Source organism: Metarhizium robertsii (assembly GCF_000187425.2).
Source record: "Metarhizium robertsii ARSEF 23 chromosome Unknown MAA_Scf_11, whole genome shotgun sequence".
Classification (NCBI taxonomy): domain Eukaryota; kingdom Fungi; phylum Ascomycota; class Sordariomycetes; order Hypocreales; family Clavicipitaceae; genus Metarhizium; species Metarhizium robertsii.
The window spans coordinates 1,073,242-1,098,042 of record NW_011942151.1 but is presented as its reverse complement, the minus strand read 5'-3'; the positions used below and the strand labels follow the sequence as shown (position 1 = coordinate 1,098,042).

At 55.8% G+C, this 24,801-nt stretch overlaps 6 protein-coding genes across 6 annotated transcripts in view; 4 read left to right on the top strand and 2 right to left on the bottom strand.

Moving 5' to 3' along the window:
* Positions 1 to 4,325: 4,325 nt before the first annotated feature.
* MAA_09831 (carbohydrate esterase family 9) lies at positions 4,326 to 7,343 on the top strand (the record flags this gene model as incomplete). Its single annotated transcript, XM_007827829.1, has 2 exons — positions 4,326 to 5,495; positions 5,694 to 7,343. The coding sequence occupies 2 exons, from the start codon at positions 4,326 to 4,328 to the stop codon at positions 7,341 to 7,343; spliced, it is 2,820 nt and encodes a 939-aa protein (XP_007826020.1).
* Positions 7,344 to 7,710: 367 nt separating this feature from the next.
* Positions 7,711 to 8,677, top strand: MAA_09830 (extradiol ring-cleavage dioxygenase class iii protein subunit b; the record flags this gene model as incomplete). The annotated part of the gene is made up of 2 exons (XM_007827828.2): positions 7,711 to 7,750; positions 7,815 to 8,677. 2 exons carry the CDS (start codon positions 7,711 to 7,713, stop codon positions 8,675 to 8,677), a joined length of 903 nt encoding a protein of 300 aa, XP_007826019.2.
* Positions 8,678 to 9,792: 1,115 nt separating this feature from the next.
* MAA_09829 (glycosyl group 1 family protein) lies at positions 9,793 to 18,534 on the bottom strand (the record flags this gene model as incomplete). Its single annotated transcript, XM_007827827.2, has 4 exons — positions 9,793 to 17,193; positions 17,287 to 18,225; positions 18,298 to 18,387; positions 18,466 to 18,534. The coding sequence occupies 4 exons, from the start codon at positions 18,532 to 18,534 to the stop codon at positions 9,793 to 9,795; spliced, it is 8,499 nt and encodes a 2,832-aa protein (XP_007826018.2).
* A 1,630-nt stretch (positions 18,535 to 20,164) lies between these two features.
* Positions 20,165 to 21,205, top strand: MAA_09828 (spherulin 4-like cell surface; the record flags this gene model as incomplete). The annotated part of the gene is made up of 3 exons (XM_007827826.1): positions 20,165 to 20,382; positions 20,465 to 20,816; positions 20,894 to 21,205. The coding sequence occupies 3 exons, from the start codon at positions 20,165 to 20,167 to the stop codon at positions 21,203 to 21,205; spliced, it is 882 nt and encodes a 293-aa protein (XP_007826017.1).
* Positions 21,206 to 21,529: 324 nt separating this feature from the next.
* Positions 21,530 to 22,830, bottom strand: MAA_09827 (cell surface protein; the record flags this gene model as incomplete). Its single annotated transcript, XM_007827825.2, has 4 exons — positions 21,530 to 21,745; positions 21,922 to 22,221; positions 22,288 to 22,651; positions 22,739 to 22,830. The coding sequence occupies 4 exons, from the start codon at positions 22,828 to 22,830 to the stop codon at positions 21,530 to 21,532; spliced, it is 972 nt and encodes a 323-aa protein (XP_007826016.2).
* A 1,212-nt stretch (positions 22,831 to 24,042) lies between these two features.
* The window catches only part of MAA_09826 (udp-glucose 4-epimerase), a gene marked incomplete at both ends in the record, with an annotated part of 1,150 nt that continues 391 nt past the window's right edge, over positions 24,043 to 24,801 (top strand). Inside the window, one exon of the mRNA XM_007827824.1 lies at positions 24,043 to 24,796. Coding sequence (XP_007826015.1) covers positions 24,043 to 24,796 — 754 coding nt within the window. The remainder of the gene's footprint in view (positions 24,797 to 24,801) is intronic.

Here is a 24,801-nt window from a genome sequence, read left to right as displayed (position 1 = left end):
GATGCTGTTTCATGTTCAACAGTACTCACGTCTGGTGCTCGAAACCAAAGTCACAGTTTCAAACTCACAGCATACCCGCCAGGGTAGCAAACAATGGCCAACTATTGGCAGCTCACCACGGCCCGTCGTGTTACCAACGCCCATGAGAAATCTTTCAACTCCGCTTCCTTCTCTTCCTCCTATTTTTCATCTTCCGCGTCCTCAACTTCGCGTCCACCGTTGCGAATTAAGCATGCCCTGAGAGTATTTCGCGTCGTCAACGTCCGGCCCCCGCTGCCGGCCCCTTTTGTCAACAATTTGGCTGGCACACGATATTAAGCGGAGGTATACATATTGGCTATCCCCTCTTTCAAGACTCATAGTATGCTATCTAACGCGTTATACTGCCTCCATATGCTAACCATTTCCCAGAGGCGCTTTGCCGCGGCCGAGAAAATACGTCTCCATCAAAATTTATAATTGCAATACGCTAAAAGACCACATGACACACGAATTAGATTTGACTATTCGTCTTTCCTCGGCAAGCCTTGGTCACCGGGAACGCGCCTTCCTAGCGACAGCTATTGCGGACTATAAAGTTGAGTCGTCCCGGGGAGATAAGCATCGTATGTTCCTATTCAAGCCTTCAAGAGAGCTTCTGTAGCTTTAAGACGACGGGTCACACATCAGTCCTCCGCAACCTACGAGTTGCTGCCATTTCTAAAGCCCGTATTCGAATTTTACCAGAGGGCCTGGATTACATGCACACTCATGCCCACATTATTCATACAGGTACGCTCCGTCTCTGAAAACACCAGTCTAGAATGGACCTGTGTTTAGATTTGAAACTTGATATCGCTTTTGAAGATTAGGCAACTACTGATAGCTCCCTCTGCAGCCAAGTTAATCATCCCATGGCCCGAATAAATAAATTGGGGATCGCACTGTGCACCGCCGTCACAATGACTTCGGGTCAGTCCTCAAAGGACTTGGTGATATGATATCACAAATTACAGAATTTGGACTTGCGCAGCCTAGGGATGGGGGCGAACCGCTAATTCACCTCATACAGCCCAACGAATACCGCGCCCCGGAGGTTCTCCTCGGTATTGGCTGGTCTTATAGCGCTGACACGTGGAGTATTGGTGCCATGATACGTCTTACCATTCACAGCGTCAAGTCTATTTGGCTTTGCTGACATTGTTAGATCTGGCAGCTATTGACCGGCTAGTCTCTCTTTTACCAGCCAAGAACCCAATCATATTCGCCAGCTCAACACCTAGTGGATATGACCGCTCTGATTGGGGACATACCTCTTCACTTATCGAGCGGGAGAGACGAATGCGACACTGGCATGGTCACCGGCAGCCCTGAATCCCCACACAAAACTCTGTGATAATAAGTTGCGGAATTCTGGCGTGGGCCGTTTTTGGCCAAATATGGTGAGTGCAATCTGGACGGTGTGACAATCATTGTCGACTTGGCGAATTAGCCTCTGTACACGTTGATTTGATACCCAGGACGTGAAAACTAGACCAAGAGCTGCCAGAGTGTATACGTGAAGATGGCCATGCCGAACTTTTCCTCGCATTTATAAGGAAAATGCTTTATTGGGTACCTGATAAGCGTGTCACGGCGGCGGAGCTAATAAATGACCCATGGTTGAATTCAAACCCCAACGGCAAATAATCGACAGCTCGTGGCTTGCGCCTTTGCCCATATCGCCGGGCGGTGACTTCCGCTGTCCTGTCTGTTGCTTCTTGGGGATGACACGAAGTTGAAAGAAGGGCCTAGCACATTATCTATTGAAGGGCTAATAGCCCACTCGAGATACCTGGCACAAGAAGCAGCAGATTTTGAAAACAACATCTGAAGTTCTCAACTGTCAGTGGGGCGCGTAGTACGGCCAGGCGTAAGCCCCAAGTGTACTACACCTGATTCGATTGTCTTCTGCGAGAGATTCAGCATCTACACACTAATCCAGAATTTCTCAAGGCAAAGAATACTATACGAAAAGTGTACGTGCTTCCGCTGCTCTGAACACTGGCATTGACGGAACTGCATATGCATACCATATCTATGAGACACGGCGAGCACAAGTCACCGGCGCAGGCTGCAAGACACAGTAGCCGCAAATATTGTTTTTTTTTTCTTATAATATTAGAATTGGCATCTGGAGAACATACTTCGACTTATGCAACGGAGAGGGAACCTTCCGGCCCAAGGCTTCTTCGACGAAGCTTCACGAGCCGACTGTTTGTTCTCAACTGCGAAATGACCCGAGGAAGGAATACTGCCAAAGTTCAGGGAACCCGCGGGAGAAAACCTGCGCGGCAGTAGATACTCGCTATCTGTTAAGAACGTCAGGTTCAATCGCTAGAATCATTTTGCCATCTGCAATGAACCCATTGGGACATTATTGGCTGCCAAGACGTTGCGGTCGTTCTAATCACAACGGACCCAAGAGTCAATAATGTAGTAGTATGCGAAAATTTGTCGGTGGAGTCGGGGCTCTTAAACAGCCATGCAAATGTTCCGAGTCCACCCGCCTGCTATATATGGGTCAATAGTATCCCTTTCATCACCAATGGGGGGCTGGCGCAACGGTAGCGCGTCGGATTCCAGTTCAGCTTCAACATGAGCTTCCCGAAGGTTACCGGTTCAAATCCGGTGTCCCTCATTGTTTTTTTTTTCGCCTACGTCCCAAAAGATTCCAATCCATGTCAACTACTACTCCGTACGGAGATAATTGGCAGATGTCGGTTCCCAAAATAGCAGCAACGTACCGGAGGAAAAATAATGGAGCGTGGACCTGATTAATTAATGGCGAATTGTTTATGGACTGGGGGGCGGTTCATTTTTGCCACCTTTGCAACCATGACACCGCATCCCGTTAATTCTACCGACATTTTTTCCAATTTAACAACTTTGTTGCATCATATCTCCTCATTCACTAGTGCCCAATAGCAGCCGCTGCAATTAAAGTACCACTCACGCTTGTATCCTATTCTGTTCGAGCCAGCACGTGTGCAGTCTTAGGAAAACGCTGGGAACTGCATCGTCTCATAGACATACTCTTCTCGTACCGTTGCAAATTTATTCCATTATTCTCGGAGCATTTTTGTACTTGTCGCGATCCGCTGGAGACATCACACGTGCCTCGGCATTCACACATCCAACACCAGATTGCCAAGATATATCTTCTTAGGTACTTGTTTGTCCCATTGGTAAAGAATAGCAATATACAAGTTCCGTGTCTCCCCATAATCCCCAGCAGATCACATGGTCTGGCGTACAGGCAGCCATTTTACCACCTGGCATTGGAGCTGCGAATCGTCGCATCAACTTGACCCAACTTGGCATGTCGGCTTGCAGTAAAGACAGCCATTATCCCAATATGTACAGTCCGCAACTCGCGAACAGGCCTTCGTTGTAATCCACATGTTAACCACAACGCCTGACACGGTTTTCAAAAAGCACCCAAAGGGCGGTGGTACTTACAACCATTGGAGGACACTCATCGCCAGGAGCGTCTGCAAGCGGATGGGCCATGCACAAGCCGGCAAAGACGGTAACAAGGAAAGCGGTGGCTCGCATTTTGGGATGGTGTTTGTTGACGATTGTGAGTGCAATTGAGGAAGGATTACTTTGAGGCAGATATGTTAGCTGGGCTGGAAATCTCGTCTCTTTTATACCTGTCAAGAAAGCCGAGCAACGGGTTGGTCAGGTTTAAGAAGCCGTCTTCATGGCAAGAGTCAATGTAAATCTCGCAAGGCGGCAGGAACACGCCATGTCTTGATGCACGTCGCCCTCCACAGCACACTTGGCCTCACGGCGATGCTCCACACGGCAGGCGCAGCTGCACGAAATAGTATAACAATTAGTAGTCCGATATGCGCGTATTCGGCTACAGACGGAACCTGTCAACGTCAAGCAGGGTCCTTCGGGCCATCGGTCGCAAGCATCGGGCGTGCGTCGTCCAGCCGCATGGAGATGTGAGGCTGCCGTCGGGCTGCTCCGTCATGATGGATTGACTGTTTCTGCAAAGGGTTGACACTCTATAGGGTAGGCCGCTTACCAGTTGAAGCGGACTGTTGGGCAAAAAGACCATGCCGGGTACAGCACCCCGTTGTTGTTAGTACAGGTATACCTCTCGCCCGCTCAAAGTTGCCTGGCCAGCTCGACCGCTCGGAAGCTCCTGTGGGGCCATCCATGCCTCTGCGTGCCAACACACCAGACGGTTATCGCGTCGTCTCACATCATTGACATGAGCAACGGCCTCATTCATCGAGCCTTCACTATTTCATATTTGCATCCCGGCTTTAGACATCAATGCTGACATAGCAATGGACGAAAAAAGTCGCCTTCCTCCCTACGCGCCGTACTCGCCCCCGCAGGCCTCGGCCGAGTCGCACCTTCCTCTTGGCAACAATGGCTGCCGGGTTCGGCGCCGACGCGGCCTTCGTCGCAGCAGAGCCATCAAGTTTTTCGCTCTCGCATGCTTGTCGCTCCTTGTCCTGGCGCAGTGGAAGCAGATTCGGCGCTCCAACCGCCATTCCGTCAAGCTCTCTGCCGAAAAGCTGAACGAGAATCTGGCCACGTGCAAGACGCTGCGGCACAAGCCGCGGGACCCCATAGGCTCGGGTCGCGACAAGAGCGCCAGGTTCGTCGACGGCGGCAAGCCCACGCTCATCAAGAATGCTACTATTTGGATCGGCGAGCCTGTCGAGGGCACCAGCAACGAGGATGCCCGGGCGGGTAAGGGCTGGGGGTGGACCAAGGGTGACGTCTACTTGGAGTACGGCCTCATCAAAAAGGTCGAGCGGCATATCTCGCTGGGCTCGCTGCCTCGGGATACGCAGTTTTACAATGCAGAGGGTCGACTACTCACAAGTGGCATCATTGACATGCACAGCCATGCGGGCGTCTACTCCATGCCTGGGCTGCGCGGCAACTCTGATGGCAATGAGTTCTCCAGCCCCGTTACGCCCTGGACCCGTGCCATCGACGGGCTCTACGTCTTTGACCCCCAGATCGAGGTGATCAAATCCGGGGGTGTGACTACTTCGCTCATCCTGCCGGGATCGAGCAACAATATTGGTGGCGAGGCTTATTTGATCAAACATGCCGTTGGCAAGAAAGAGGGCCGCAACGAGTTCAGTGCGGCAGACATGCTGGCCGACCCTGAGCGTCACTGGCGTTACATGAAGATGGCATGTGGTGAGAATCCGAAGCAGTCATTCTCCTCCGGTGGCCGCATGACAAGCCGCTTGGGCGAAAGCTTCGAGTTCCGCCGCGCATTTGAGAAGGCGCGCGACTTGGTCCAAAGGCAGGATGACTGGTGCGACAAGGCAGACGCTGTGGGCGTTGACAACATGGATAGCTATCTCCCGGAAGAGCTTGCGTGGGAGTCTTTGGGCGCTGCTATGCGCGGCCAAGTTCACATCAACACTCATTGCTATACTGTGCCCGATTTGGAAGCCATGGTCGACCATACCAATGAATTCAAATTTGCTGTGCGGACCTTTCACCATGCTCATCAGACTTTTCTTGTTCCCGAGGCAAGTACCTAGACCTGCTCTGTTTTTTTTTTTTTTTATCAAAATTCAAGGCAATGATGATTTGCTCAACCTCATGTACCGCGGCCCAGGATTGTGGACAAATGCCCGTTGGCGCCAACGATGAAGAGCAAAAAGTACTAATGGGTTGAGCAGATCTTGAAGCGCACCTGGGGTGGCCGACCGCCTGCTTCGGCCCTCTTCGCCGACAACATGTACTACAAGATGGAGGCATATGTTGGCTCCGAGTTTGCTGGCAAGATCTTGTACCAAGAGGGACTGACACCCGTGTACGTGAGCGACAATCCCGTTCTCAATGCGCAGCACGTCCTCTTCGAAGCTGCCAAGGCCTACCACTACGGGTTGCCATATCACGCTGCTCTCGCCAGTGTCACAACTGCCCCGGCGGATGAATTGGGCATGGGCCAGCGCTTGGGCAAAGTCAAGCCTGGATACGATGCCGACGTCGTGGTCTGGGACAGCGACCCTCTCAGCGTCGGAGCCACGCCCGTGCAAGTTTGGATTGATGGTACCGCCCAGTTTACGGCGCCTGTGTACCTAGACAAGCCGATCCAAGGCCCCATTGGCCCCGATGCCACTCTCGCCGACATTGTGTCTGAGCCGACGCAGGTCGCTGATGCTCTGTTCAAAGGGGTCACCAAGGTTCTCCTCTCCGGCGACGACGCGTATAATACCGGCGGCGAACCATCCAATGTCGCCGTATCCGAGGGAAAGATCACCTGCATCGGAACTTGCACGACTGAATTCGAAGCCGCCACCGCTGCCGGCGTAAAGGTTGTCCAGCTCAACAACGGCTACCTCACTCACTCCTTCACCGGCGTCGGCGGCACCATTGGGCTCAACGCCATCGATGCCGAAGACTCGACAGACAACGGCGACACCAAAGAAAAGTTCACCCGTGCCGTCGACGGCCTCCAGCTTGATAACAAGAAGCTTCGTGTCGGCGCAAGATATGGCGTGACCCGGGCCATTTCCGCACCCAAGTTTAACGGTCTGAAAACGCACCACGGCACCAGCGTCGGCTTTACGACTTCTGCGCTCACAAGCCTCGAAAAGGGCGCCGTGTTCGCAGAAGACGCCGCCGTTCACTACACCCTGGACCTGAATGCCCGCACGGACGGCAAGAGCTACAGCGAAGCCTTTGGCGCGCTGCGCAAGAAGCTCCTGGACGCGGGCAAGTCTGACGAGGAGCCCGAGGCATACTCCGAGGCAGCGTACTTGAAGAAGGTCGTTTCCGGCAACCTCGTTCTCGCGCTGACGGTCAACTCTGCCGACGGAATTGCCTCTGCTCTCCGCATCAAGTCCGAGGTCGAGGGGGCGCTCAAGTCCAAGATCAACATGGCCGTCATTGGCGGCGCAGAGTCCTATCTCGTGGCCGCAGAGCTGGCCGCGGCGTCTGTCGGCGTCATCCTCCAGCCTCTGCAGCCCATGCCCCAGACATGGGACCAGAGACGCGCGCTCTCCGGCGCGCCGCTTACCAATGGAACGGCGGCGGATTGGCTCGTGACGGCTGGCGTCACGGTTGCCGTGGGCTTGCCGGAGGACTGGTACGTGCGTGACCTGGGCTTTGAAGCGGGCACCGCATATAGAAACGGCAACGGGAGGTTTACGGAGAAGTCGGCGCTGGACCTGGTGAGCCGGAATATCTACAAGATCCTGGGCGTCAGCGTGGACGAGGACGAGGACAAGGGCCACTTTATGATTAGCGAGGGCAGTCCGTTGGAGATTGGGTCGAGGATTCGAGCAGTGGCGGCCGGCAACGGCAAGGTCTCGGTGTTTGTATAGCCGTAGTCGATTCGTCAACAATGTCCAGGCCGTCTTTGGCACACCTCACGGCCGCAGAAGGGGCCATTGACGGCTATGAACCGCCCGTCGATTCCCACGTAGTGGTCTGGCGACATGGCGGCGCTGACAAATAAACAGGCGCGACGTGGTGGACCTCCCCGCGCGGCAGATGATGTGACCAGAAGATTGAATGCCATCCATGATGATTGATAGCTCGGAACCGTGGCATGATTCCGAGGGCGGCCGGGCGGGTACATAAACTTGACGACGGCCAGAACGACGAGCCTGCTTCTCTCGCCGCCCCGTCCCATCAATCGACTCCATGAAGGCGTCTCTCCATTCCGCGAGCAGACTGACTGCCACCACAATGCCCGTCGCGCCCGTCATTGCGCTCTCGCACGGGGGAGGTAAAGAGGCACCCTCACGCAGCCGCCCCAGACACAGCCGCAGCAGCTGAAACACCACATACAGGCCCCCTCCCCATCCTGGGCGACAAGAACCACGAGTCCATCGTCTACTCCCTCAAGAACCGCGTGCCCAAAATCCTCGGCCTGGGCACGCCGTCAGCCCCGCGGGCCATTGTCCTCGTCACGGCGCACTGGTCCACGGCGGTGCCGACCGTCTCCTCAGCCGCCCGGCACGACCTGTACTACGACTACTCGGGCTTCCCATCCGAGTCCTACGCCCTCAAGTACCCGGCGCCGGGCGACCCCCCCATCGCCCGCGAGATCAAGTCGCTCCTCGACGCCCACGGCCTGCGCGCCCGCCTGGCCCCCAGCCGCGGCTGGGACCACGGCGTCTTCATCCCCATGCTGCTCGTCAACCCGGCCGCCGACGTGCCCATCCATCGTCCAGGTCTCCGTCCTCGAGTCCGAGGACCCCGAGCACCACCTGCGCATCGGCGCCGCCCTCGCCCGCCTGCGCCACCGCAACATTGCCATCATCGGCTCGGGCTTCGCCTCGCTGCACAACTTTGCCGCCATGCGCGGCCTGCGCTTCGGCGGCACCGCCTTTGTGCGCGACTTCAAGGCCCTCTCCGACGAGTGGAACGCCGCCCTGACCGCGGCCGCGACCGCCGAGGCCAGCGACGACCGCTGGACCGCGCTCCGGGCCTGGCGCACCCTGCCGCACGCGAATCAGATGCACCCGCCGCGCGCGGGGGAGCACTTTATGCCGCTGCTCGTGTGTGCCGGCGCCGCGGGGGACGGCGAGAAGGCCGGCGTGTACAAGGACGTCTACTCGGGCGTCGACATACTCACCTACTACTGGGGCGCGCCGCAGGTGGATTGACCTTGACCTTGTGGAGGCGTATGTTTTCCTGTGCAGATTTTTAAAGGGCAGGCCGTCTTCTGAACCGTGGTTCTGGAGTCTGTGTGTAGCCCGGTGATGCAGAGGCATATTCCAACGCCGTCTCGACGGTGATTTCTCCTCTTGGCGCACCACGCTGGGCTGCAACTCTTCTCTCAGGCTATCCTGGATATTATATTCTCGCGTACGAGTTGAACCAAGGAGTGCTGCCCAGCGTGCCTCTTGTACATGTGGACTCGTGCGCCGACGCAGATGATGGCTCTTTGATGCCGACACCGACCTGGGATGCGTCAAGGGCGAGAGGCGTGTTCCTTTACGACCGGACGTGGTTCGGCTGCGTAAGCTATAGCGGGATATACAAGTAGACAACAATGTAGCACTTGAGGAATTAGGCTCACCGACGGGTATACAAACCCTTATATTGCTTCTTAGGCTTGAAATGAAGATGACCTGGTGATATCCAACTCCTTCCAAACTGGCAATTTGTGACAAGGGCCTAGTATTTAGGGGCTTGGAACGACATTCGTATTCAACTAATATTTTGCTTTAATATTAAAGGTCCTTGGTTTTCCTTAAAGCCCTAAAGGCAAAAGACCTTTATTTATATCAAGAGGCGGTGGGGGGACTTGGCCCCGGTCTCGTGATCAGAGCCCTTGTGTAAGTATCGTCGAGTTCAAGGTTCGGCCCGTGCCTTCATGGCAACGTGTCATCCGTGCAACACAATTTCACACTGTACACGCGCCAACGAGTCTTGCCAACTGCTGTCCTCTAGATTGAACCTGCCTACATGATGCAACAACCAGTTCAACAGGACGAGGAGTAGACGGAAAAGTGCCACAGTAGCAATCCAAACTTTTAAATCTAAATCTATTAAAGCCATGGTCTGTAATTAGCAATAATAATAGTCTATATAGTGTGTATAAACATTCCATCTTAAAATATACAAGAGCATATACGGTATTAAGGAAAGCGATTATTTCATATCAGTGAAATCTAGACGGGCAATACTTTTTAGTTGCTAGGTTGGCCGAGTTGACGTTCAGCTCAACCAACGATATTTCATGACTCGTTACTTGACCTTCAACAGGTGATGTTTGATAGGTCCATGAATCCTTTGTACAAATCGCCCAAGGCATTCTCATCAGACAATTTGCTTCTCCTTTTGGGCAAACAATTTATGCACGCTAAGTGTGCTCGAAGAGAGAGAGCGCCACCCAGGACGTGCCAGATTCTCCGTAGACAGCGAGATCCACGACTCGGGTGTGAGGCGAGAGACCCAGTGGGAAGACGGCTGCGAGTACGGCGTGCTGGATCCCGTGATGGCCAGCCTTGAGCGGTGCGCCTGGCTGCGATACTTGCCGACCCACAGCATCTGCTCGTGCTCTCGCAGATATCGCTCCGACGAGAAATTGTTGAGCACATTCTGGCGGCCGCGCATGCCCAGTGCACGCCGCTGCTCCGTCTTGGCGTAGATGCGCTTCGAGATCTGCTCGACCTGCTCCGGCGATGGCATCGGGTATCCCAGCACCGGCACCTCGGAGCCGGGCGCGTCGTCGGCGTACTCTGCCCACCGGCCGAGAAGTCCCATCACACTGATCTGCGCCCGGGCTAGCGACTCGGAGTCGTTTGGCGGCACCACCTCACTAAATCGGTCGCCTGTTGCACGGTCCGTCACCACACAATACGAGGCTCCCACGTCGGTGCACACCACGGGCACACCCGTCAGCGCAGCTTCGCCCATGGCCAGAGGCAGGCCCTCGGAGATGGACGAGTTGAGGAACAGCCAGGCGTCTTGAAGGACCACTGACGGGTTGCCCAGGCCCTTGAGGATGCAGTAGTCCTGAAGGTTCTTGGAGGCGATGAGCTCTTGACACTCGGTGGCGATGGTTGCGGCACGTTCCTGATCGCCGTACACGTGGAGACGATAGTCCTTGATACCCCATTTGTTGACAATAATATCGGTCGCCATAATGGCGTTCTTGATGTCTTTGGCGTACTGAACATGTGACAACATGACCACTGTAGGCTGGTCGGTCTTGATGGTCTTGATGGGCTCAAACTTTTCCATGTTACAGATGCCATTGACGACGGGGTCAATCTTGCGCTCAAAGGTCCGGCGATGCTCAACAACACCCTCGGAGGTGCCAAGCTCCACCTCCCATCCGGGGTTGAAGTAGTCACAGCAGGGTAGAACGACATCAGCGTGGTGTTCAAGCAGGACGCAACTGAGGTGTGTTAGAGAAATGAGAGAGCTGTTGACAAACGGCGCATCGTATGAAACGGCCGAGCTCATAAAAGTAGTGAATTCTCTGTAACTAATACAGTGATCCCAGATGTGCAGGGTGCAGTTGCGCTTGGCCTTGCAGACGATGCCGTACGTAGCTCCCGTGAAGTGGTGCGATGCTTGGAACACGTCTGGGATCTCCTCTGGAACGGGCAGGGAGAAGATGAAAAGGTAGCGGCACCACAAGTCCAGCGCGAGATCGAGCTGCTTGAGGCTCGGTTTCTCGAAATCCCACCACTGGGAGATGTTGAAGGCGCCCTCCAGGCTTTCAGTCAGCCATAGCTCGCGCCACTTTTCCTTGACAACAGGGTGCTGCCAAACGTCGTTCCAATTACGGGTCTTCTCAAAGTAGGTGTTGAGGTCCACCAAGGCCCTGGTAGCCTCCTCGATGTGCTGGCGGTTCAAATCAGTAATGCGCGAGCATTTGACGAGGCTGCTGAGAATGGGCAGGAAGTTGTGTGTGATGTCTGCAGTGCGTGTCATTTGTGATCGCTGAACGACTGCTGAATCGAGATTTGTCTCCAGGACACCGTGTGTGGGATTCAGGAAATCCAAACCCCAAAGTGGCAGTATAGTAAGAGACTGGACATTTCGCTCAATTTGGAACCGGGGAACACCATAGTCATTGGCTGACTCGGCGAGGACGTGCCATTTGATTGTTTTGAGGTCGTTGACCATGTCCCGTCGGCAGGCAGAGACACCACCGGGGTCATTAGGCCAGGTCGAGGTATCCATGGCAAGAACATGGAGCTCCTCTGGAGTATCGTGGAGCTGAGACTCCAACTTGCGTGTGTTAATCCGAGCGTCACCACCGGGACCAAAGCTATAGAGATCAGCAATTTTGTAGGCAATGTGCACCCATGAACTAATGGAAGAGTCAAGATCACAGCGGGCCATGATGGTATCAGAAGAAGCATCAAGGTACTTCTTAGCAGCCTCCAGACGGCCAAAGTCACGCTTTCTCCAGTAAGGGCGCATGATGTAGTCAGAGCGTAGCAGCCTTTCATCTAACCATCTGGCACTAATGGCATCCACTTCGCGGCCATCCTTCCATGCCTTCCAGAGTTGAGTACGCGCAACTGAGGTAGGAATCGGGTATCGCCTGACGTTGAATCCCAGAAGACGAGATACGGGGTTGGTCTTGATGGATGAGAAAGGGAGGAGCGGGTTTTCACTCTGGAAGCTGCATTTCTCGGGCTTCTGCAGGACCTGAAACCAATCATCCTTGATCATGGGTGGAGTCGGTATAGGATTCCCGTTGAGAGTAACCGACAACTCAGGATGAAGCTTGTGTTCAAAACCCCAAGAAGCGTGGTATACATCGTGACCATGGATGAATGTAGCCTCCGTAACGGTAGAGAATGGTATCCATTCTTCCAGACGCTTCTGAGGGTTGCGGGGAGGCATGCTCCAAAGCACTTTCACGGTAATGTGAGGGAAGGTGTATTCGGCCCAGAGTAACTCGTCCTCGTGCTTAGCATTCTTGCGGTACCACAACTTCCAAGTGACTCGGTTATCGCCTCTCATGGCGGAACCAGATGTGATGTAACCTCGACGATCATATTGAACAATCTCCCCTTGGCGAGCGCCAGATAAGCACTGACGCTGCAGAGGAAGTCTCGAATCGGCGTTCTCGTAATCGTACTGGTATGAGCTACTGACAACCCCCTTGTGGTAGACGTCCCTCTCCTGCAAAATCAGCTTGTTCGTGTACATGTTGACGGCCATGAGCTTCTGAATGTTGCTGGGTTCACTATCATGGCGACCCTGATATTGAGACACTCTCAAGCTGCCGTCGGCCCGAACAGTCCAGAACCAGGTAGATGGGCCACTAAAGCTTTCGGTGACAATCTTGCGCTTCTCCAGAACAGTTGTCATGCCTTTGATGTGTTTCTGGACCCTGGCCACGTGCTCACGCCCGTGGAATAGAACCAAGGGGATGAGCACGTTCTGCCAGAATTTACAGTAGGACCAGATGGTGTTGAGAAAGAAGACCAATGGCCAGCGAATGAAGCCCGGCTTATCCTGGATTACAAAGTCCAGCTCCCTCTGGTACTCCGGGTCGGCAATCAAAGAAATGATTAAGAACTTGATGCACAGCTTGACCTTTTGAAGAATGCGTGATGAAAAAGGCTTGATAAGGGATGCAAATCTTGTGCTTGGGGTCTCATCATCGAATTGGACACTGTCCCCATGGTCTTCAATGTCAGCGTGAGGTGGGCTTTCAAGATAGCCGTCGGCCTCAAGATCGTGCGCGTATGTGAGAATGGTGGTGGTGAGAGCGGCGCCCAATTTGCAGCGAGCAATGTGACTCTCTACATTCCCGGAAGAGCCTTGAGAGACAAGTCTCTGATGCAGCCAGTTCTCCTCGCTATTTGACAACGGTCCAATCCATCCATCACAGCGTTGAAGCAGGAAGCGCCGAATGTGCTCGGGAAGCAGGTCCCACTCCCGCTCCAAGTCCACGCCGAGAAGCGTGTAGCGGAGGAGAGTCTGGTTGCCCTCACGAATGACCCGAGTTCGCTCCATGGATGACATCTTGAGCTGGCGCTTGACTCCTTCGGGAATGGATACCTCAATGTCATCAAAGTGATCAACAACCAGCAGCTCAGCAAGGATAGAGTCATGGTAAGACAAGCCGAGTTGGTGCTGTGCTGCGGCCCTAATAACCGACTCCGCAATTACCTTCCAGTGACGATACATTGTCAATGTGCGATGATTGTCCACGGGGTTCGAGTCGAGAATGATCAAAATGTGCAGTGTTTGGTCACAATGACGGCTTATAGACCGGATTTCAACGTCTGACTGGGAGAACTGATGGGAAGACACGAGTTCGACAACAATCTTGCCATCCTCCCAATTTTGCACAGCCACTTGGAGCAGCTGGTTGGCTGATGGAAAGGCGTCCGTTAGGATTTCGGGATTTCGCGAAATCACACGCGAAGACATGAGTTCCAAAACCCTCTGACCAGGATGCTCAGTTGGATCGAGAAAATACCGCTCGTCCGCCGGGAGATTGCGGATAGACTCAAACATTTTCGAAAGGGTGCCCTGGGATAATTCCGGGAGGGGCTCCAGAGCACTGACAGAGTAGGTAATTTTGGAAGACTCGGCGTTGTGCTTCTCGGCGAATACCTCAGACTTTGGTGCAGACTTGAAAAAGGTTGGCCAACCCAGGTTGGCAGAGAAGAAGGACCAAATGCAAGATACCCACGTGGCAACACCCAGGCATATGAGACCGCTATACGAGAAGCCGGGCATACCCTTGTGAAGGGCAAGACCAGTGGGAAGACCTGCGAGGGCGCCAACAGCGAGGGCAGCGGCGCTGTTGGTTCCGCAAAAGATTTTGTTGAACTGATATCCTAGTAGACCGGAGTAGGCAACGATGTAACCCAGGAACATGATGGTGTTGTCGCGCGAGGACTGGAACACCCACATGAGAGCCGCAAAAATGGCAGCACCCCAGATGTGGAAGAAGAAGAACTTGCAAAGTGACCTCCAGTACAGCCTGCGCCGGGCCTGGGCCTCCTCAACATTGATGACTTTGAGCGACGCGAGCGAAGTAATGGGTTTCGTGGACTTCTCGTTGGCGGCTGTCCACAGAGGCTGAGACACGATGTCAAGAGAGACGGCACCGACGAGGTAGTAGCAGAGACCAAAGCCAATGCCGAGACGAAATTCCTCGCTACTGGCGGCAGAGAGACCGACCAGGCCGCCGCCAGTGAGGAGAGCCACCCATTTGTCCAACAGAGCCACGACGAAGTAGAGCACACCAGACCAGATGTCGCGACCAGTAGCTCGCCAGTGCAGGAAGGCACTGTGTAGCTTGAGTCCCTTCTGCATGTTGGTCAAGTTCTCCATGCCGGCCTTGAGTGTAAGGTTCCAAGTGGTGCTGTAGGGAAATGGCAGGCGAGACCTCTTGTGTCTGCAGTACCATCGCATGAGGAACATGGTAGACTGGTAACCTTCAGCCAGCTTGCGAATGAGCGGGTCTGAGGAACGCTTGGAGAAGTAGAAGCGGTTGCACTCCTTGAGAACAGCAGCGTGAATCGCAGAGCGCGCTATAGGCATCATGTCCTTGTCATCCAGGTTGGCGAGATCCGCCGCCGGAGCATTGGCGCTTTGGCGATACCAGCTGATAACTTCGGCGTCGGTGACAAAGGGGATTTTCAGGTACCAAGAGCTCCACTGCGAGATGGTGCCTCGAGCGCCCACCAGGAGAGCAATCAAGAAGCAGCTCAGGACGGGGAGGTAGACAACGATGTCGTTGTCCGTGAACATGCTAACAATGGGCGAGATGCAAAGGATCGGCATGCAAGAGAAGATGACGGTTCTACCTGAGAGGAAGCTCGATCCAGGTAGCTGGTAGATGGATAGGGCATTCAGGACCAGCAGATACGTGGACAGCATGAGGAAGTAGAACAAAAAGATGAGTGCAGCCGACAATCTCTGCACAAAAGTGACGACAATGAAGCCGCCAATGGCGGCGACAATTGTTGTCGCGAAACCGGCAACCCATCTGGTCAACACAAACAAGTTCATTGCAGGAAAGGTGTTTGCATAGAAGTAATAACTTCCACCAGTGCAGATCCAGCCACCAAATGCACCGCTCATCAGAAGGGCCAGCATAAGAGCCGTCGTCGCCATCGTCTTCTGCTCCGAAGACATGTAGGTGGTCAGGTATAAGCCGCGCCCAATGGTGGTCAGCAACATGACATCGATGAGTGCAGGGATGGCGAAAATAGCAAAGAAGGTAATCCTGTACGCGACAGTCACCTTCTCCTTGCCGTCGTCGGGGTCAAAATCGACCTGCATGGCAGCGTATGCGGTGGGGAGCTCCGTAAACATCTCGTCACGCATGGGTGGCTGATACTTCATGTAGTAGGCACGGTAGCGGTCAGCAATGATGCGACCGACGGCTCGAGGGGTGGTGTCGAAGAAGGAGTCGCAGCGCGAGCCCAGGGCAAAGTTCTCTGCAAAGCAGCCTGCCTGATCGGCAGCGTGGTTGGGATATACATTGCGATCCAGGACCTCGAGGTAGACTTCGTCGAGGGCGAGCTTGCGAAATGCGCTGAAGACGGCGAGGGCGAAGATGTCGACTCCAGCATCGACTTGGCCCTGCTGCACGAGTTCCTGTATACCGTGACTCAGCTGCTCAAGAGTCGAGGTTTCACCCTGCATGAGAACAGTGTACAGGCGGTCTCCGACGTTCTGGAAAAGTTGAATGGCCTTGGTGCGGTCGGGAGTCCAGCATCCCTTGCTGGCAAGCCATGCGAGGCGGGCATCAACAAGCGTTTCGGCAGAGATGTTTCCGCCAAGGTAGTCGACAGAGCTGAGAACACGCTGCTGGGTCAGCGACGGAATATCGAGCAGTTGATACTCGAGGCAGCTGCGAACCCTGGCCAGGAACTGCGGGCTGGCGGTAGAGGACTGGAGTCGCCTGAGGAACAAGATAGCCTCGGCCGGCGAGAGGCGCTCAAGATCGTGGACAATGCGAGTACACAGCTGCCACGGGTCTTGCAGGCGTCCAGTTTTCGTGGCCAAGGCCTGCTCGACTAGGAAGCACTCGGCACATGTCAATTGACGGCTGGAGAGGAACGTGTGCAGAATCGTGCCTGTGCGGTCCTTGGCCTTGTTGGACAGGTACAGGGTAATGGTATCCTCATGGCCGAGCTCATACACTCCCCAGTACTGCGTCCCGGAATCCGTCTGGAAGCCTGAATGCAGGCCAGAGAAGACCTTGATGCGTGCATGTTGCTCACTGTCGGGAGTGCATGTGCGAAGCAGATCGACGAGGTCGTTGATGGCACGGAGGGTCCTTGGACTGAGGTCGGGGTCGTCGCACAGTGTCTCGATCTGGCTGCGCACGTTGCTCAGTTCGTCGGGCGTGAGCTTGGCCAGCAGATCAAGCTCGGCAAGGTTGCTCTGGTTGAGGCGAATCTGCGAAAAGTCGGCAAAGGTAGCCTTGTGGCCGAGTTGGAAGCAGCCAAGCCCCACGGAGTCGAGGTCGAGGTCGAGGTCGAGGTTGCTGCTGTTCCTGGACACGACGGACAAGGCGTGTCTGGTTCTTGGGGTGTCAAAGGGAGACTCGCTTGCCATGAGCGCGCCTCGCAACGGGGCCCCGTGCCTGGAAACGGGCGGGCCTGTCTGCGAGACATCGACTGCCGGTGGCAGAAGACGGAGCTGTGCCGAGAGACCCGGGAGAAACGCGGAAATAGAGTCATAGACTGCATCCCGACTGGTCCAGGTAGGGGAGATCTATCGTCATAAAAAGCCAAGCCTGGTCAGCTTTGCACGGTGCCAAGGCCGAGTGCGGGGCCATCGATCACGGGTTAGGGTTTGCTCGCTTACCTTGTCGTTCGCACGCCAAGCATCGTGGGCGCCCATGTTGGCCTCGTTCTTCAACCACATGAGGGCTCCCAGAGGCTTGGTCGCCATGGACCGAGTGCGCGCACGCTCAGCATCGAGCAACGCATCGGCGTGTCCTATCCAGCACAGCGCGCTATTGTACGTGCACCAACTGTAGGCGCGCATGACGACGGCGAATTGCATCTGACTGTCGTCGTCAACCGTCTCCCACATGACGAGCGCAGGACCATGGGCCACACGCTGTGCGGCAACTGCGCGCATGGCAGTGCGCATCGCCTCCATCTGGAAGAAGTTTTGCCTGTCGCCATCTTGCCGGATCGTGCCGTTGCGGTACACGATGCCCTTGACGTGTTTCATGTCGAGGGCGCGTGCCTCATCCTCGGTGAGGTACTCTGGGCACGACAGTTCAAGCCATACGTCGAGCCCGAGGTCCTTGATGTGCCGGCACAGCTCGTTCATGACTGGCGGCTGGAAATGCTCACGGAAGCCGGCGAGCAACACACCGCGGTACGCTGGGGGTTCCTGGTTCCCATCTCGGAGGTGCGAGCCCAGCGCCTGCGTGACCATGGTCAGCTTCCTGACGACGCCCGCGGGCTTGTTGCCCGCGTCATGGTTCTTGGTCAGCGCGTGCACGTCGATACGGCCAAGGACATGTTTGGCAGTGGGCTGGCAGGTCTTCAATGCATTGGCGACGCCGTCCTGGAAGGGATCGACGACAAGGATGTCCCACCGAGAAAGAAGTCGATGCTGGACTGCGGTCGGTGGTTGAGAAAAGCTACCGAGGAAGACGCCGAAGGAGTTGAGTTCCTCTTTTGTATTCTTTTCTGAAGTGAAGCTTGTTTGGAAACTTTTTGAGCTTCGCCGTAAGCTGGCAAAATACCGCGCGACTGGACGCGGGAGCGACCATTTCGGACGTTTTGTCTAGATACAAAGCGTCATCATGATGAGTTCCATTGCAAGCAAGCGGCGGCCATCCCCAGACTTCTTTCTTACCTTGACCCGGCGAATGATGAAACGGCAGCCGTTGTACAATAGATAGGAAGATCCCAGAACAATGCTGGCGAGTATGAATCCAGCAAGAAGCTACAGACATTGGATGGCGTATGGTCAGTATCAGCTGCCCGTCGATCATGCTCCCCAAGGTTATGCGACGTTTCTTACCAGTTCCCACCAAGAGTCAATCATTACATGCCAGCCAACGGCCGACAATCCCAGATGGCTAATGGCCATTCTGCATTAGGGAGGGCAATGCTGAAACGAAAACAACAAGTTAAAGAGAGGCCAGAACGAGAGGAGTGTTACAACTCGCTCATGTCATGTTCAAGGCGGAGTGCGGAATATATCGGTGAGTCTCACCCATCAAGCGGCGACAGAATAGGCAATGACAAAAAATAGAAACACGTCCCGAGTCCATTTATTTTACGGCCATGTTCGAAAAGAAATAATACATACTATACATACAGGCTCATGGGAGAGAGCGCAGCCCCCACTAGCAAAAGCATGGCAAAGTTTCTCCTGTGCGCAGCCAGGCCCCTGAAACCAATGTATCCTGTTTACGAGATTTTGCGTCAACGGTCTGGCTTGCCCGTCATTGGCGCCTCACCAAGGCCCCTGCCTCTCAGCTCACGACGTGGCCGGACTAGTGCAGTAGTCAATACGTGCGTGCCCAGGCACCCAAAGCTATTTCGATGGCGCAGAGTGCGGCAGTCCACAAAGTATCCGAGGACCATGCAGGAGGCAACCGGTGGCGTCACCGAGAAGAGTGCACGTACTACATACAAGGTGTATTTTACATATGTAAGCTGCGGCTGAAGATGCAGCGGCATATGAGAGAGTCAGCCCTATGACTCGAGGCCGTGCGTGCCAAAAGTCGTCGTTTTCAAACCAGACCCGATGACATGCTGGTCGGCGACGCCAAGTTGATTTGATTTTTTCAAGGCCGGACGACAACTATCAGCAGATTTTTTTCTTCCAACATGCCACGCCATGAGGCTCTTTCACACAAACCCACAGCCAAAGTACATACATGAACATGTCGCCATGCAGAAATCGCTCAGCTTGTACGTAGATAGATACTAGAACAACACATCCCGGATCCCGGGACGGGCGGCGTCAATGTTGGCCAGGGTCAGACATGGGTGCCGGGCGTCAGCCTGCAGGGGTCGCACCAACGATGTGCACAGACATGATGGATAGATGGCATGGGTCCAGGGACAAGAGTGGCCGAACAAATACGGGCTCACGGCGCTGGGGATGGCTCCAGCTTTCGATTTGCACACGAGACGAACAGGGACTTGGCGCTATCGATGTGCCCGCTTACGCCATGAGGGCTCCGCCGTAGACACCAGACTGGCTTGTGATGTAGGTTTTTCATTTTTCATTTTCATTTTCATTTTTTTTTTTTTAATTTATGACTCGATGCAAGCTTTGTTTTTTTTTTTTTTCTCAGCACGCCGCCCGGCCATGTGTATCGCCCCCTTTCGAGGCTCTGCTCGGACTGTGGATCTTCAACTAGTGATTCCAAGTGCAAGTTGATGTTTATTTTATCGTTTCTTAGTTTAATTCAAGGCCATCGGCCACTCGGCCTCCCGACCTGAAATAAGGTTATCGTTGGCGACCACTGCCTCAGGATAGTCTTGGCGTACATGTGCACCAATCACATCCGCGCAGGCACACGGAAGACGCCCAGTCGACCAAACTTTCAAATGTTACATAGTATAAGAGCAAGCCTCCGTATAAGCATACACCCCGACCAGCTGCTCTCGTGCTTGCTTGCTGTCTTTTTGAAGGAGCACAGGAGAGGAAAACCCAGAGCTGATTGCATGCCCAGCAGTCAGTACCACCGGCCCCTCTGGTGACCATGAATCTGCAACACCATCTCCCTCGACCCTGGCGGCGCTCCAAGTGGTTCTGGCCAGGCGTGGCCTTGGTTGCCGTCGCCGTCATCATTGCCATTGTCGTGCCGCTGGCCGTTCTGCTCCCGCGCCGCAACCGCAAGCAGCAGCCTCCCACCAACGTCATCCTCCCGCTCTACATCTACCCGCTCGCCGACTCGTCCTGGAGTCCGGTGTACGACGCGTGAGTTTCCCAGCGTGAGCCCGTTCCCGCCGTCGTGGTCTACCGAGTATAAGTCATTGACAGCAGACAACAACACCCGCAGCGTCAGCCGCCGGCCTGACCTCAACTTCACCGTCATTGTCAACCCCAGCAGCGGGCCGGGGAGCAGCCCGTACCCAGACGTCCATTATGACGCTGCCATCCGCCGGCTCAACTCGTACCCAAATATAGAAACCGTAGGGTACGTGCGGACGGGTTATGCCACCCGCAACCTCTCCGACGTGACCGCCGAGGTGGCCGTCTACTCGGGCTGGTTCAGCAACGCCAGCGCGCTGGCCATGCACGGCATCTTCTTTGACGAGGCGCCGCACGAGTACTCGCCCGAGGCCGTCGAGTTCCTTCGCGCCGCCGACAGCTTTGTCAAGAGCGCGCCCGGCCTGCAGGGCCGCAAGACGGTACGTTTGTCCTTGTTGTTGTCGTCGTTGCCCGACCCGGCGCCCACGGACGTCTCGGCTCACACGCGACTCTCCAGATCATCCACAACCCCGGCGTGATTCCAGACGCCCGCTTCAACGGCAGCGACGTGGACGTGACGGTCGTCTTTGAGGAGACGTACGACAAGTGGCAGGACCGGAGCAGGTCTCTGGCCGCACTCCCCAAGACCAGGGGCGCCTACAGCGTCATGGTCAACACGGTGCCCACCATGAGCAACGGCACCCTGAGCCAATTCGTCAACTCGCTGTCCGACCTGGCCAAGTACGTCTTCATCACGAGCCTCAGTGTGGATTTCTACAACTCGTTTGCCAACGACTGGCTGGACTTTGTCGGCCAGGTGCCGGCGTAGAGACACGGGCCATGTACATACGCTGTCATTGCACCAATATACATGGATGGACCAGATAGTGGCCGTGGCGTGTCGGCCAAGCAGATTCGACAACGACCCGGCACCCTGATAGGAGCCGCGCAAGTTGCAACCAAACGCCTTCCTGCTTGGGCATTGTACAGGGATGGCGATAAGGACTGTGGCTGAGCCATGCAACTACCACATACACATCGACGTTTCGCATAAACTTTAGACTGGACCGACTTGCAGCGCGAGATAATAAAATGACACACTATACACTATCCACACACCTAAAACCAAAACAAGACGACCAGCTGTGGATGACTAGTCGGCCAACCAGCGGACAGCAAGGCGAGATGAAACAGGGCAAGACCAGGACGAGCTGGACAAGCGGGTGCTCCACGAGCGCGAATACCATCGATCCTTGACGCCACTGTGGTCCAAATGCCGTCCGGGAGCGCTTCCGGCCAAGGCGAGAGTTGGAAGAGGTGCCTTGGCGCGACGCCACGGCGCACAGACGAAGAGCTGGGGCGATTCATTCTAAATTAATTTTTTTTTTAAATTTTTTCCTCTCCCGTTCTAATTTGCACGATAATGCATATATACCCGCGAAAATAAATGATATATTAATTAGCGTGACGCAGCCATATGAACGTCCCTCTTGGCCACCAGTGAGTCAGTGACTGCCTTCATGCCCGCCTCGCCGCCTCGCTCACGGCGGCCACAAAACCGGGCCAGCTGGGCCCAAAACTCTCGTAAAAGTCGTCGACCAGGTCGGTGGCGAAGACGTACCGGCCGCGGCGGCACAGGTCGTGCACGGCGGCGGGCAGCTCGTCCTGGGGCACGCCCGAGATCTGGTACACGCAGCGCTCGTGTTCGGGCGCCCAGTCGACCAGGCGCCTCTGCAGGCCGTCCCCCTGGAAGAGGTGGTACGGCTCCTCGCAGACGCACACCAGGTCAGGGTCCCCAAATGACGCGAGCTCGCCCTCCGGGGGCGTCCCGGGGTTGTGCACGACCTGGGTGAGGAGTCAGTCAGTCATATCCCAGGCGGCATATAGGGGCGGGCACACAGCCTTACTTACCGTCGAGCGCTCGCCGGCCAGGCCGTCGCTGGCCTTGACGAGGCGGCGGACGTGGTCGAGGTACCGCGCCGCCGAGGGCGAGTAGTGGTTGGGCGTCTCGTCGACGTAGATGCCCTCGACGTGGAGGCCCGGCGGCGCGTCGGGGTGCCGGCGCCAGCGGGCGTAGCGGTCAATCTCGGCGCAGGCGTCGGCCAGAGGCTTCCTGCAGTAGTCGACGCGCACGTAGCCGACGGCGTGGACGTTGGGGAAGGCGTTGAGCCGCGGCACCTCGCGGGCGTAGTCTTTGCCGGGGAGCGGCTCCGTCCCAGGGCCGCTGTTGGGGTTGACGACGACGAGGAAGTTGACGTCGGGGTAGGACGCGGCGCTGCGCGTGTTCAAGGTCAGTCTCCAGATGGTCCTCGTATCGTCAACTGGTCGGGTCGAGGGGAGGGCCCCTTCAATCTTCACCTACGCGTCGTACAGCGGCTTCCATGTGGCCTCGTCCAGTGGGTAGTAGTACAGTGGCATGACCACCCAGGGCTTCGTCCTGTCCATGTCCGCCATTGTCATGTCAACTGGTCTGGACGGTGTGGATGCTCAGTGGGAGAAGACGAACGAACGAGGAGCAGGGGTGTCTGCCCGCCGAGCAGCTCAATCTTCTTGTATTTATGCCGTCGTGGCTTGGAGGACCGCCTCTCTCAGCTGGATTATGCCGCCGCCTCGGGGAGCCAGTCAATGCTCTTGCTGCCTGTGGACCCGTATTGCGATGGCTTTTTGCCATTGTTGGCAAGCCTGCGCGACGGCGTGCCTGACGGCGTTGGCTGTCAAAATCTGTGTCAGCGCTCATTGACGCTTCAGCTCCGAAACGCCACCATGATCCCGGTCGGTGTCTTTGGTGGTTCAACGCTGGCAATTTGTTTGCTGGTTCCATGTAAATTGTAGGCGTGTTTTGGGAGCAGGTCGGCGTGAGTCGGGCGCAATATAGTCAGCCTCGCCATGCAACACCCATGTGCCGTGCTATCTAGAACTTGACAGCTTCTACCAGGCGGTTTACACGCCACAACTGCCGTGGCAGAAAAACTCTGAAAGCTGCACATGTGGCCTGTCCTCGGAACGGTTCAGCATCCCGAGTCTTGTGTACTTGACATGAACGAAAACTCGTGTCTTGGCCCCATGGCCACAAGGCACTGCCAACGCCGGTACGGAGTATTACACCATGTATTTCAATGCATCGTATCTCGACCCTTGTCCGTGGTTTGGTCCATCCTTGCAAGCGCGACCCGAGTTTGCCGTGGAATATTGACTCCATCCAGGCTGCAAGTGCAAAGACTATTTGCTCCGTCGTCCTGTGCCAGAGCTTGGCCGGCGTGTTTTGCGCCCGGCTTGGTCCCTCACCGAAGAGCACGGTACACCTGCGACTCTCTTTTCGCTCACCAGGCATCGCATCGAATAGTCCATGAGCAAACGGCACTAGTCGCAGCCGGTACCAGAGAGTATCAAAGACGCAAGAGTTTGATTCCATCACGTCCCATAACCACGCCAGCCTGTGGCTCTTATACGGCCCGTCAAGCCGCCAAGCCGAGCGACATGTTTCATGAACAGAGGCCATCCAAACTTGTCGAGGCACCTTTTCGGCCGACCTTTGACGGCTGCTTTCCCCCTATTCTTTTCATTTGGCCGTGAGCTAGAAAACGCGGCATCGGAACCATCTCCCGTTTGATTTTTTCCCTCGTCCTCTCGTCGACACAACCCTCCCCCTTGCTTCCAAGGACGCTCATGGAGTCCTCCGAATCCTCGCCCGGGACGCCGTCTCGGGACTCGGCAGACAGCCCACCAACAGTCGCGACATGGACCACCTCTCCCGATGTTTCGCTCCTTGACGTGGCCCTCGACGACGACGGCTCGGGCGCCTCGCCGGCGGCGTCTCTGTCCGCCCGGCGCGAGGAGTATGTCCTGGTGACGGGCGGCCTCGGCTTCATCGGGAGCCACACGGTCGTGGAGCTCGTCAAGGCCGGGTACAACGTCATCATCGTAGACGACTTGAGCAACAGCTATCGCAGCGTGCTGGACGGGATACTAGAAATCGCCCGCCGCCACCACGAGGACCACCGTCAGCGGTGCCCCATGGTCGAGATGCACCAGGTGAGCTACCGCGACCTGCCGGCCATGCGGTCCATCCTGGAGCTGCACTCGTTCCCCGGCCCGGCGGGCGCGCCGCCCGTCCGCTCCAACATCGTGGGCGTCATCCACCTGGCCGCCTACAAGGCCGTCGAGGAGAGCATCCGCCACCCCCTCCGGTACTACCAGAACAACATCAACGGGCTGGTGGACCTGGTGGCGCTGCTGGGCGAGTTTGCCGTCAAGACCTTCATCTTCTCCTCGTCGGCCGCCGTCTACGGGACCCTCTCGGCCGGCGGGGGCCGCCCCCTCCGGGAAGAGATCTGCGCACACCCGGCCGAGCGGGCCGGCACCGAGACCGGGGCGCCCTCCTCCTCCTCCTCGCCGCAGAGTGACGGCGGCGGCGGCGGCGGTGGC